The sequence below is a fragment of the Vidua chalybeata genome, chromosome 21 (assembly GCF_026979565.1).
Source record: "Vidua chalybeata isolate OUT-0048 chromosome 21, bVidCha1 merged haplotype, whole genome shotgun sequence".
Lineage (NCBI taxonomy): Eukaryota > Metazoa > Chordata > Aves > Passeriformes > Viduidae > Vidua > Vidua chalybeata.
In genome coordinates, this window is record NC_071550.1 from 5911066 (window position 1) to 5924229 (window position 13164).

Here is a 13164-nt window from a genome sequence, read left to right on the forward strand (position 1 = left end):
GGCCGGTGCACCGGGCGGGACTACAGCTCCCGGCGGCCCGCGCTGCCCGCCCCTCCCCGCCCCTGCCGCAGAGCCGGGCGGGCCCCGCTCCCGGTGCAGGTGGCCGGGCCCCAGCGGACGCCCCGGAGTCCGGTAAGAGCGTGGCACCACCCTCCCCATCCCGGTCCGTCAGCCCCCGGCGCCGCCGCGGCGGCCGCGCTCCCTCCCCGCGGGCGGCCCCGCGGGCTCCCCACCAGGCGCCGCGGCCCTACGGGCGGCACCAGGGTCCCTCTGCCCCGCCGGTCTCCGCATGAGGTACCGGGGCTCCTCGTGGGGCACCGTGGCAAGCGCCGGGATCCCTCCGTCCCCTGGTCTCCCCACGAGCGCGCCACGGGCCCTCGCTCCGCCGAGAGCGGCGGTGCCGGGCGCTTCCGGGGCCTGGCGGGGTTGGGTGGCGGGGCCTGGCTGCATCCCGCTGCGGGGCCCTCCCGGTGCTTCTGCCTCGTGTGATGGGGCTGGGCAGCGCTGCTCGACCTCCCTGCTGGGGTCCTCAGGAGGGTGAGACGGGGGTCCCTGCCCAGGGCGGGTGGGGGACAGGTGCCTCCCAGGTGCCATTGGCGCTGGGGTTTCTCACAGCCCGGCCACCTGCCCGTTGTCCCCCCTGGGACCCGCTCCTCGGGCTCGGTGCTCCCCGGGTGTGTCCCCGCGCTTTGCCTCGGTGCCTGCTGGCTGTGAGCTACAGGCATGGCTTCGTTTCCTCTGTGCTGATGCAGCTGGACAAGACCTGAATCCGTAACGCAGGGCTGGAGGTCTCTGGCAGCGACACACCGGGTATCTCTCGGGAATCTCTCCCTGGTTATCTCCGTAGGAGGCACCGGTATGCCGGAGTGAGGTGGAGATATGAGCAGAGGATGACAGGGGCTTGCCTGAGCCTGCCTTGCCTTCAAGCGGGAGATTAAGCACTTTGCAACCCACACAGAGTGGGGCTCCCCCGCTGCTGCCTCTCCACATCTGGCTGGTGTGAGGCTGTAACGGAGAGCCCAGGTCCCGGCTCAGGCACAGTCGATGGTGATCTAAAAGTTGCCCTGTTTAAGTGCAGAGAGAGGCTCCCAGGCAAAAACACAGTGAGTCCTGCCCTGCTAAAAGGCAGAGGGACAGTGTTGTGGGACATCACGTCTGGGAGACCATCACGTGTTTGGTGGGGAGTGTTCAGAGGTCACTGGCACAAGGGGGAATCTCAGGGTAAAGGCTATGGGTGGGAAAATATCTCCAGGTGTCCACCTGGAGATATGGCATCTTGTGCTCTGATACATCCCAGCCTGCTGCTGGTGGCACGACTCAGAGGTGGGACAGCCAATGAACAAGACATGTGACCATGTGGCACTGCCTTGGCTCCCACCCTGCCAGCATCTGGTATCAAATCCATAGAAACTCCTTGGATCTGGGGGGACTGCACAGAGCAGAGGGAAAGCCACAACTGTGGCTCCCAGTCCCACCAATTGTAGAAGAGGCCATGCAGGGCTTCCAGCATCAGAGTAGGGAATCAATCTTCAAGAGGGAAATGATGCAAATGTTTCCTTCCTCTTTGGCCTATGTCCATGCCAGGAAGGGCCAGTTTTATCTAGGAGCTGTGAGGGTCACATCTCTGTCATTTTCCTCCTCCCAGTGCTGTTGCCTAAAAAGAACCATTGCTAGATCACCGTCTCTGAGTCTCAGAGCTACTTCTGGGGTGTGTCTGGGATGGGGACAGAGATGCTGTTTTGGAGGGACAAGTACCAGAGACGGAGTCACTGTCCCCAGGGAATGGGACAGGGGCCTGGGCACTCCTGGCAGCAGCGACAGCCCTTGTTCTGCCCACTCCAGCCTCGCCTCATTCCTGACCTGCTCTGGCAGTGTCTCCAGCCTACCCAGGCCAGGAAACTGCCCGCCAACACGAGGGTTTGCAAACACAAGCAGAGCTCAAAGAACTGAGTTTCCTGTCCCTGAGCCTGTCTGAGCTGTGTTGCGGAGCACGTGAAGCTGTGCTCTTCCAACAGCTGTGATGGCTGTCCTGGAGCCAGGCATGCAGGAGAGCTCATGCCCAGGGCCTGGGAGACTCTGGATTTTAAGGACAGAAGGATTCTGGAGTAGAGTGGAGGTTTCCAATCATCTGTACACGGTCTCCTGCCATGACATAGCTCACACATCCATGGAAGTGACTTTATCCTGCATCTCATGTTGCTGGGGCGTGGCCAGACCCCTGGCTGGTGTGCAGGATGTGGCTCCCCAGGTGGGAATGGCCGGGCTCTCGGCTTGCACCAAGCAATGCCGTGCTGATGGCTCAATTGGAGGCCATCTCCAGGGTCAGATAAAGTTACATCCTGGGAGCTCTGGGCTGCTGGGTTACATCCTCACTGCCAGGAGGACTGATGACTCAAGGACCTCATCCAGGAAATTGGGGGCTGCTCAGGCATCCCACACCCATGGGATTTTTATCACCAGGTCCAGTGTGCGTGGGTTGATGGCTGAGGTTTCTCTCTCCCTGCAGGCCACGATGCTGCGTTTGGCTGCTTTTGCAGCTGTGCTGCTATTCTTGAGGGTCACTCTGGAACTGTCCTGGGCCCAGGCCATCCCTGCTCTCTTCATCTTCTACCTGGCATCCGGTGGATGGGACTTCTTCCTCATATTCCTCAAGACAATACCGAGGGACGTCAGGTAGGTGTCTTGGCTGGGATGGTCCAGCCATCCAGCCCTGGCCCTCTGCTCTGCCTTGGTGTATGTGTATGTGTGAGCACAGTCCCTGACTCCGTGCACAGCCTGGGTTTCTGCTGGCACCTGGCCTGGCTGGAAGGAGATCTCCCTCTGCCGTGTCTGGGTGACTCCAAACTCTCGGGCAAACTTTTCCTAAGAAGGATAGATTTCAGCTGAGCTCAAAGTCTATTGACTGTCCTTGTACTTCACCCTGTCCCTAAAGCTGCTGGCTTAGCACCAGGCTCCTGTGCAGGGTTTGTTCTGAGTTGGTATCAGGCTGTGCCAGCTCCTGCCAAAGATATGGGGGGGAGGGAGTGGTGGTAGAGAGGGAGAGAAGTCAAGGCTCAAAAATGCCCCTTTGATGTGGGACATCCCTGTCTGCAGACTTCCAAAATGCATCTCTCCCTGGCCTCCATCCATCCCTGGCTATGAGCATCTCTGCAGATGTGTTCTGCCTATGTGCACACTGCTCAGGGGAGCACGCAGAGCTGCTGCTGACCTCAAGTAGGGTCTAGTGTAAGTGCTGGACTGTTGCAGCTCCTCAGAGGGTCCTTGTGCTGTGCTGGCTTTGCTGGAGCAAGTGGTTTTGCAGGAGTCACTGAGCAGCTGCCCTCTTGCTCCCCTTCCTTTGGCAGCACGGGGCTGGTCCTGTTGCGGGTGAAGTGGCAGGTATGGAGGCACGTGAGGGAGAAGAACACAATCGCCAAAATCTTCCAGAAGACCGCAAGGAAGTATTCAGAGAAAACAGCACTGATCTTCCAAGGCACAGGCGAGAGCTGGACCTTCCATCAACTGGACGAGTACTCCAACCAGGTGGCCAATTTCTTCTACAGCCAAGGCTTCCGCTCGGGTGACGTGGTGGCGCTTTTCATGGAGTCCCGCAATCAGTACGTGGGGCTGTGGCTCGGCCTGGCCAAGATCGGGGTGGAGACGGCCCTCGTGAATTCCCACCTGCGCTTGGATGCCTTGCTGCACTGCATCACCATCTCCAGCTCCAAAGCTGTGGTTTTTGGGGTGGAAATGATGGAAGGTGAGGGGCTGGCAGATGTTTTGGGAGTGCTTTGGACTGGAGGGAGGTGTGTCTACTCAGTGGGTTCAGTGTTCCTTTCCTGCCCACCACAGAACATTGGAAGAGAATGGACAGTTGAATCACTCCAGGATCTGGAGTGCAGTGCTGTCTGCCTCCCCAGCAGGTCAGCCTGGGTATGAGGATCCTTCCTTGTGTCTTTCGAGTCCGTTCCCAGCATGGAGACCTGGGTTGGACTGGGCCTGCCCCACTGCACAGGAGGAACCTCCCCTTGCTCTCCATGGCTGTTGCTACATCCTTGCAGCAACTTGGCTCCGGTTCCTTGTGTGCTTCAGCCCACACCTCTGAGGTTGATGGTGTCAACAGACCTCTTGGCACCAAAGAGGTTTTGGATGGGGAAAGGTGGAAAACAGGATCTTCTGGTCCCTGAAGAGGTCTGGGCTGTGGCCCCAGCATCTGTTAATCATGGGAACATCTGCCTGGGATGGCTGTGAGCCCTTTGGGGACTCTGCCAAGCACAGTGGGGGTACTGCTACCTGGGGCAGGGTGTCCCTCAGGCTGTCTGGGAGGACAGGGAGTTTCTGTGATGTAGCCACCCTTCTGCTTTTCTCCAGCTCCCTTCTTTACTTTCTCAGCAATGCAGGAAGTGCAGCCCTCCCTGGATAAATCCATCCATCTGTTCTGGTCCGGGGAAGAAAATTCTAAATCCGTGCTTCCTGGTGCAAAACACCTGGACCCCCTCCTGCAGATGGCCCAGCGACACCAGCCAGCTCCCCCTGATAAGGGCTTTCTTGGTATGTGGTCAGCTCTTGGGGCCAGAAATGGGGTGGTGATTTTCAGGGTCAACTGGTTACAACTCTGGCAAGACTGCTGGGGATGCCAATGGCAAGGGGTGTTTGGGGTGGGTCTTACTCCAGTGTTGGAAGCCCAGCCCTGTGTGGAGCAGTATCCTGTGTGTGTCCAGCAAACCTGATCTGCCCAGGGTGATCCCGGCATGTTCTTGGAGCTGTTACATGAGAGTTTTGGCTCAGCTAGCAAGAGTAGAGTGTTTAAATTTTGCTTGTCCCCCTCTCCTGGTTCGGCCAGCTCCTAGATTGAGAATGTGACCCTTTCTCTTCATTGCTCCCCAGATAAACTCTTCTACATCTACACCTCTGGCACGACGGGGCTGCCCAAGGCTGCCATCGTGGTGAACTGCCGGTAAGGCTGTGGACAGGGGCTCAGGGAGGATGGGGCTGAGCTCTGCCCTGTCCTAGCACAGCACCCCTGACCCTGCTCCTGACATGCCTTTTCACCCTCCCCTCAGGTACTTCCGCATGTCCAGCTTAGTTTTTTACGGTTTTCGGATGAGGTCCGATGACGTGATGTACGACTGCCTCCCGCTCTACCATGCTGCAGGTAACACGTGCCATACAGAGCATCCTGGGACTGACTCTTCCCTCAGCCAAGCCCAGGGCTCGGGCTGGAGGCTGGTGTGGCTCTGATCTTCATGTCGAGGAGGATGAGACTGCTGCTTGCCGTGTGTGACTGAGGCTTTTTTTGCTTTTCCCCTGGAAGCCAAGAATTGATCTGGCTGACCTTTGGAGCAGGGAGTGTGTGGGGAGGGTGTTATCCTACCTTGGTTTTGGAATACCTGTTTCTTATTGCTGTTCCCTGTGGAAAGTAAGGGGGGAGTCTAGGGGTAGGGGAAGCAGTGCCTGACTGGCTGGCTGAGACATGCTGGGATATTTAGGTGCAAAGTGCTGCCCTACATGTTACTGCCATGTGTCTCCTCCCTTGTGCCTGTGGTCCTGGGGGCTTTGGCTGGGTGAACCCCCACTGCTGTGAGCCAGCCATGGCCTCTGCCTTGCCCTGCCAGTTCTTTCCGTGGGTGGGCTGGGCTGGAGGTGTTTGAGGACTGAGGGCTTTCCTGGCTGCTTCTCTGCAGGGAACATCGTGGGGATTGGGCAGTGCCTGCTGCAGGGCATGACGGTTGTCATCCGCAAGAAGTTCTCGGCCTCACACTTTTGGGAGGACTGTGTGAAATACAACTGCACGGTGAGGCCGTGAGGCAAGGGGCCAGCGGGGAGTGGGCAGTGAAGCCTGGGGGTCTGTGCCCTGCTGGGCAGTGCCCAGCTGCTGGAGGTGGGGGACACCTGGACCGGTTCTGTCTGTCCAAACCGCCTTTCAGGGTGGTGGAGCTGTGTCATTCCCACCTGGGCTGGTAGCTTCACGTGTCCTCCTCACATTCCAGCATTAGCCAGGAGAGAGTGGATGGGTTTCACAGCCTGGAGAGGTGGGTTAACCAGGGAAGGACGGGCTGGATGTGTTAGCAGAACTTCTCTTTTTTACTGCGGCCTTTTTAGCAAACTTTGGGTGTGTTGTGCCGTCCCTTCTTGCCCTGAAGCAGCCTCAGAGAACCCAGGGCCTGGCAGAGAGGTCCTAGTGAATCTTTCCTCTCTGTTGCTCCCAGATCGTGCAGTACATCGGGGAGATCTGCCGCTACCTGCTGAACCAGCCATACCAGGACACGGAGCGGCAGCACCGGGTGCGCATGGCCGTGGGCAACGGGCTGCGGGCCTCCATCTGGAGGGAGTTCATGGCTCGCTTTGGCATCGCCCAGGTGGCCGAGTTCTACGGGGCCACCGAGTGCAACTGCAGCCTGGGAAACTTTGATGGCAACGTAAGGCCCCACAATCCTCCCTCGTGTCCCAAAGGGTGACAGCTGGCCTGGGCAGGGTTGGAAACCCAAATGGGCTGTCTGCTCCTTGGCATGGGTTGCCATCCACACAGAGGGGTTTTGGCTGTTGTGTGGTGCCACCTCTATGATATCCTGGGAGTGTGTGAGCGGTGGGTTCACGTGGGACAAATGTCCTTGCTACCCACAGCTCTGAGCTCTTTCTGTTCTAGGTTGGGTCATGTGGCTTCAACAGCAGGATCCTACCAGGTGTGCACCCCATTGGTTTGGTGAAGGTGGATGAAGACACTATGGAGCTGATCCGGGGACCGGATGGTGTCTGTATCAGCTGCAAACCAGGTGAGAACGACTGCAGGGATAAAATCTCCTCAGCCCAGTATGAGTGTGAGTGTTTCATGATACCTCAGGATAATTTCCCTGGATTTGTCTCTGCTCAGTTAAACCACACCAACCCCATTAGACACCCTTTTTGCTTGGGTGACTGGGGGTGGTGATGTTTCCCCCCTTCATCCCCTCTTCTCACTTCAGGGGAGCCAGGGCAGCTGGTGGGTCGCATTGTCAGGAGCAATCCCCTGCAGCACTTCGATGGGTACCTGAATCAGTCGGCCACCAACAAGAAAATTGCCAGGGATGTGTTTACAAAAGGGGATGTTGCCTATCTCACAGGTGAGGCCAGCAGGACCCCTCTGTCTGCTGGGAGTGAAGGAGAAAGGCACCTGTGTGGGAGTGGGGACACTTCCAGGGCAGCAGCACTGCCCTGAGATGCTCCAGGGTTGCTCCTAGCCAACACCTCATGTTTTTGCCTATTCATTGCTTTCCAATAGGGGATGTCCTGGTGATGGACAAGTATGGCTACATGTACTTCCGAGACCGCACCGGGGACACCTTCCGATGGAAAGGGGAGAACGTCTCCACCACGGAGGTGGAGGGAACACTGAGCCGCATCCTCAGCCTGACAGACGTGGTGGTTTATGGTGTGGAGGTCCCAGGTAGCTGAGAGGGAAGTGGGCAATCAGGAGAGGCAAGCAGGCCTCCAACACTTGAGTGTGAACATGTCCTGCATGTCCAGATTGATGTGTCCTGACAAGAGGGTAGCCTGAGGTTCCCTGTGGGTGAGCTGGGAAGAGGCCACAAGAGGTGTGGCTAGCAGGAACCAAAGTGTTTCCTCACTCTCTCAAGCTTTGGTCTGATTCTGGCTGGTTTGTAAGGACCCTGTGTCCTCTCTGGCCATGACTGTGACTGCAGGATGTCACTGGTAGCCCTGGCCACAGGGTGATGACACAGAAGTGACACAGCTGGACGTGCCAGGGCTTCAGTACAAAGCAGGGTCTTGCTGGTGCAGGGCAGAGGGGAGATGATGCTACAGGGACAGTGTGTCTGAGTGTCCTTCATTCTCTGCCTCCTAGGGGTTGAAGGGAGGGCAGGAATGGCAGCCATCGCCGACCCAGAGAACTCCTGTGACCTAGAAGACTTTTCCAGCAAGCTGAAAAAGGCCCTGCCACAGTATGCACGTCCCGTCTTCCTGCGGTTCCTGCACGAAGTCTCCAAGACAAGTGAGCCATGGCATGCATGCTCACACTGGACATGGAGCTGGGGGAGCCTGGGAGGGGAAAACCTGGTTACAGAGATGATTCTGTAGAGGAGGGATGAAGCCTCTCTGCCCCACAGAGCCCATGGCCAGTTCCTCAGGTGGTTTTGAGGCATGGGGAAGCAAGGCTGGGTCTGGAGTAACACAGGTGTGGTGGGGATGGAAGTGTGCGTAACTAGTGAGCCTTTACTCCTTCTTCTCTCCCCATTTCAGGCACTTACAAGTTTCAGAAGATGGAGCTGCGGAAGCAGGGATTTGACCCTGCGCTGGTGAAGGACAGGTTGTATTTTCTGGACTCCAGGCAAGGCTGTTACCTGCCACTGGACCAGGCAGCATTCAGCAGAATCCAGTCAGGAGACCAGAAGCTGTAACTGGTGGGGCTCAAACCAGGCACCTCCCAAATCCTGCTGGGGAGAGGGGGCAAGGCAGGCACTGGGGAAGGAAGGGTTCACAGAGTGATATAAAAGGCACACTAGAGATTTTATTTGACAAGTTTTACAGATTTGGGTTTGGGAGGAACACAGAGGGGATTGAGGGGAGGGGGATGGTCACATACCAAAGCATTGACTCATTATGGCTTTATTTTCTGCTTGATACAGTGGTCGTGGTCCCATGCCATGAGAGGGGCGGGGTCCTGGCCAGTTGAGGAGGGGTGGGGTGCCCCTGCCTTTCCACTTTGCTTTCCCTGTCTTTCCCTACCTTTTCCTGCCTGCAGCAACCCTTCCTTGTGAAGGCCATGAAGGGGCCAGTGCTGGGCTCTTCCCCACTTCTCTACCAAGCAGCCAGCTTCTTCTTGGCACAGGGACCCACTTGGCAGAGGGAAGGTGGGTTCCAGGCGCAGCCCCTTCCCTCTGCTTGGCCCTGCTGGTGTTGTGTGTCTGCTGTGAATCAGGGGAACAGGGTAGTGTTGGGATCAGGAGGGGGACAGATGTGTGTTTCTGCCATGCCATCTCTCTCCTGGGGATGACATTTCTATTTTTCACAGTTACACGCACATTATATCTATATATATATATGTGTGTGTGTGTGTATACATATATATATAATACACGCTGAGGGTTTTTTTTTTTTTCAATCTTAATTTATTGTCCGTACTTTTGAATGTGTCTCGGGTTTGTGCAGTAGGTGGAGGGATAGCCCAGACCTGTCCTCTCTTGGAGAATCCTTTTCTCTCGCAGGGAGGTGGGATGCTCATCTGGGACTGATTCTCCTCTTCCAGCGTGGGTGAAATTGTAAATGTCCTTGTGGCCTTGCTCCATGGTGGAGGACATGAAAAATCCCACTATCTTGTGGACACTTCTCTGGGTCTTTTACTTCCATCTTTTGTGGATGCAGCATTGTTTTGTGAACCTTCTTCCTTGCCAAAAGCAAGTGGGAGAATAGGAAGAAGGGCCGGGTTTGCCTTTGCTTAGATGTACTCAGGAGGTAACTTGCCAGGGGAGAGAACATCCTCTGGAGGGTGGCCTCGGTGAGAGCCTGACTTCATGTGCTCTGCATCCCTTCCCAAAAGAGCCCTCCCTGTCTCCAGCACCAGAGCAGGGCCCTGAACTGAACTGTCGGTGTGAAATACCTGACTTGTGCTATGTGAATTCCCCGTGTTGTGTCTGATACGAAACAGCCTCAGCTGCGATGTTCGATTCCAGTCCTCAGAAAACAAGCAGAACTCTGGGTTGGGTTGATTTTTGGTTTTGTTTTGGTTTTTGTTTTTTTAAATAATTTGTTTTTATGCTTTTAGCAGGGTTACTTCTTAAAACGACATCTGTCTTTTGTGAGGGCAGAGTGTGTCTGCTCTTCTAGCTGTGCTTCCACACCAACGTACCTGCCTGCCTCAGTCCGTCCTGGTCTCACATTAAACACAAGTATGGGTCTATGCTGGTGTTTCCTACCTCTTCCTTGTACAGTCCTGCTTTGTGAGGGAAGGTGGGGGACTTTGCTGGTTTGGGAACTGCCACTCCAGAGCATCACCTCCCTGTGTGCATTTTGGCTCATCTTAGAGCAGGGGGAACAAGCCCCTTGCTGCTGGGTTTAATGACTGTGTGAACACAACATGTTGATCAGACCCTCCCCAGTTTCCTCCACTAACTTTCCACACCCTGTTTTTCCTTGTTCTGTCTTCAGCATTGCCATCCCAATTTGTTCTGGCCCAGTTCTCCCTGCTTACCCTTGGACATGTGGGTCTTCCACCCTTGTCCTGTTCTCTATTTCCTCTTCCTGCTGCTTCTCTCTGTGTTTGTCCATGCTGAACTTCCCAGCTCATTTCTGCCCTTGCAGACAAGTTTTTTGGTAGCCATTCCACTTCCCTTGCTGCCAGAACCATCTTTTACACCTTCTGCATCCAACCCTGGTGATAGGAGACCCTGGCTCCTTCTTGGTATGTGGCTGCCAGGGACAAATGTCTTCCATGAGCCTGAGTGAAATGTGTTGCCTGGTGAAGCACACTGTAAGAAAAGTGTTGGAAATTTTACATCCTTTACATATCAACTTCACCTTTGGACATGTTCAAATTGTGTCTTCTCCAGCATCTCTAAGCTGAAAGCTTTAATTTTAATTTTTCGGTCCCCTGGACACTCAAAGCACTGCAGCATCCGGGGGGCTCAGCCCTCAAACAGCGTGGCTTTGCCCGAGGCGGGTCACATTTAGGGGCCGGGGAGGTGGTGCAGGGAGTGCAGCAGTGGAGCCTCTGCAGGTGCTCTGCTCCCACCTGTGCGCCCTGTTCCGCTCGCAGCCACCAGAGGAGGGCAGGCTGGGCTCGGCAAACGCCTCCCCTCGGGGGGACACGCTCCCGGGGCTTTCACAGCCCTCGTGTGCTGCTCAGAGCCCTGGAAGTGCGGGATGTTGGAGCAGGGGGGTGCCCACGCAGGGTGGAGAGGAAGTTTCAGACACAGATAATGGTGCTGGGTGTGAGGCCAGTGGCAGTCCCAGGCACTGGTGTCCACTGTGCTCAGGCTCCTGGCTGGAGACTGTGCCTGACGGAGACTTGGGCAGCAGCGAGGTCACCCAGGTGGGTGGTGGGCAGACATCTGAACCACCGGATCTCATCCAGCCTTCTGCTAAAGGCAATGAGGAAAAGCTTGGCCGCCCTGAAGTCAGACCTGGGGATGGTCATCTGGAGATGGGTGGTTTGGAGTAGTAGAGGATACAGGGGGACTTTACTCCCTCTCTGCAGGAGATGGCTGTGCTGAAGAAAGAGGGGTTGCAGGGCAAAACTCAGCACTGTGTATCTGTCAGTCTGAAAGTAGGGTAGGTTAAAAAAGCCCACCAAGGAAATTACGCATTCAGGGTACTGCCTGTTAAATGCAGATGTGAATAGCTTTGGAAGCTTATGGAAATATGGCTGTTACTTGATTGCTAGTGAACCCATACAAATGGAGACTGGCTTGAGTTGTTGGGTTTTGGAGATGGATGGGAATGATAGGCCTGTGAGAGGAGCAGGATGTAGCCCTTGCTGGTGCCAACACAAGTCAGGAGCTGGGCCCTGGCTGGAGCATAGCCAGGAGCTCACCCCAAGCCCTGTATCTTGGGCTGGCTGTGAGGAGGGGGAGGTGCAAAATTCAGGCAAGAGGAGCAGGATGAGCCCCCCCCCGAGGTGAGAGCTTCTTCTCTGGTGAGATGGAAGGTGCTAAGTCACTGGGAAAGAGCTCAGCAGACATCGCAGAGGGCTCTGGTACACAGCCCATTGATAGCAGAGACCTGCAGGTCTGTGCCGGAGGGCTGGGGCGTGCACGTGCCACACACACCTCTGTGCCAGAGGATTTCCCAGGGAGAGGGGAGCCCCAGGGAGGTGTGTTCATAGCTCTGAGTTATGCTCAAAGGAGCCCCCCTGTGCAGCAAGGCTGGTGTGGGGGGGTTGGTCCCCTCTGGAGATCTGGTGCCTGGGGACCATTCACCATTGGCGCTGTGTTTGTCCTGACTGAGGAGGGTTGTGTTGAACTTGGCAGTGCTTCAAGATTCCCTGAAACACCCAGCTACACCAATAAGAGGTCTTCTGCTGGCTGTCAGCTTTGAGTTGAAATCCTGGTGCCTTTCTAAAGTCACAGCTCCTCTGGAAAAATGAAGTTTATGTGCAAGTGTCCCTGCAGCTCTTGGCCCAGAAATACAAGTGCAGGTGTGGTGCTGAGCCTGGGATCAATGCTGAGACACAACACTTCCAGCAGAGAGGTATTTGGAATGAAGTAGCCAGTGTTTAATCATAGTCTGATTTTTTAAAATATCTTTTTGTTTGTACAGTTTTAAGGAAGAGGCTATTTGAATACTCTATGATTAGAGACACCTTGTGAGACATCCTTCCCCTTTGATCAATGCACTAGTCTGGCTCAACAGCTGCATGTAGATAAAAGTCCTATACATAAAGTACGAGGTATTGTCCTGTTTTAATTAAAACACTTAAAATTCTGTTTGCATGAGGTTAAGAAAACATTAAAATCCTTTCCACGGTTATTATCAAACTGCTAATTTAAGCAAATCCAAAGAGCTTTACAAACCAAATGTACTCTTCCCCATGGAGATGACCGCTTCTTCCAGACCCTGTGTCCTGGACAGTGACAATATATCAAGAAAAAAATGTGGCACCTTTTTTTCTTTTTTTCTGGTTTGCTCTAGGTCCAGCCCAGCCAGGCCATGCTTAGTGTGCAAAACTGGAGTGTATTTTAGCCTTAATGCACATGGGGGCTTCACAAGTTGCTCAGAACCTTTCTGGGTGAAATTAATTTCTGCTGCTGAGAAAGTCTGTGACAGTCTTTAACACTGCATCTCTCCAGCCTCCTCCTGCCACTCTTGGTGTGCCAGAGCCTTCCCAAACAATGACAGTCCCCTGCTCCTCTGCGTGCCGGGGAGCTGGCTTTGCCTTTAAGCAGTGACAGGGAAATATTCTGGACTAAAGAAGAGACTATCCTTTGGTGCACTCCTTAGAAATGGAAATACTTGATTCCCCTGAGTGGTTCCAGTGTAACCAGGAGCAGAGCCAGGAGTGGCTTCTCCCTCTCCAGTTTGATGGGACTGTGTGGCCAGGTATTCCACCAAAATGATGGTCTGTGAAGATCTCATCATGCTGTATGAGAGGGAAGGGACAGCAGCTTTCCTTCCCAAAGCAGAGAGGGTTCAGAAGGGAAAAGAATGTCCTTAGGGCTGTTTGCTGCTGAGCTCCTGGACAGCACGGGATGTCTG

At 55.1% G+C, this 13164-nt stretch overlaps 1 protein-coding gene across 4 annotated transcripts; it reads left to right on the forward strand.

Annotated features, from left to right (window-relative positions):
- Window positions 1-19: 19 nt before the first annotated feature.
- SLC27A4 (solute carrier family 27 member 4) lies at window positions 20-9871 on the forward strand. 4 transcript variants are annotated; one of them, XM_053961862.1, is made up of 13 exons: window positions 20-132; window positions 2507-2673; window positions 3345-3739; window positions 4372-4530; window positions 4867-4936; window positions 5043-5134; window positions 5664-5773; window positions 6189-6398; window positions 6626-6752; window positions 6942-7079; window positions 7238-7402; window positions 7820-7966; window positions 8215-9871. In XM_053961862.1, the coding sequence occupies exons 2-13, from the start codon at window positions 2513-2515 to the stop codon at window positions 8370-8372; spliced, it is 1932 nt and encodes a 643-aa protein (XP_053817837.1). In that variant the 5' UTR covers window positions 20-132; window positions 2507-2512; the 3' UTR covers window positions 8373-9871. The 4 variants fall into 4 exon arrangements, with proteins under 4 accessions (XP_053817837.1, XP_053817838.1, XP_053817840.1 ...); XM_053961863.1 differs by lacking the exon at window positions 20-132 and adding an exon at window positions 220-294; XM_053961865.1 differs by lacking the exon at window positions 20-132 and adding an exon at window positions 788-856.
- Window positions 9872-13164: the final 3293 nt, after the last annotated feature.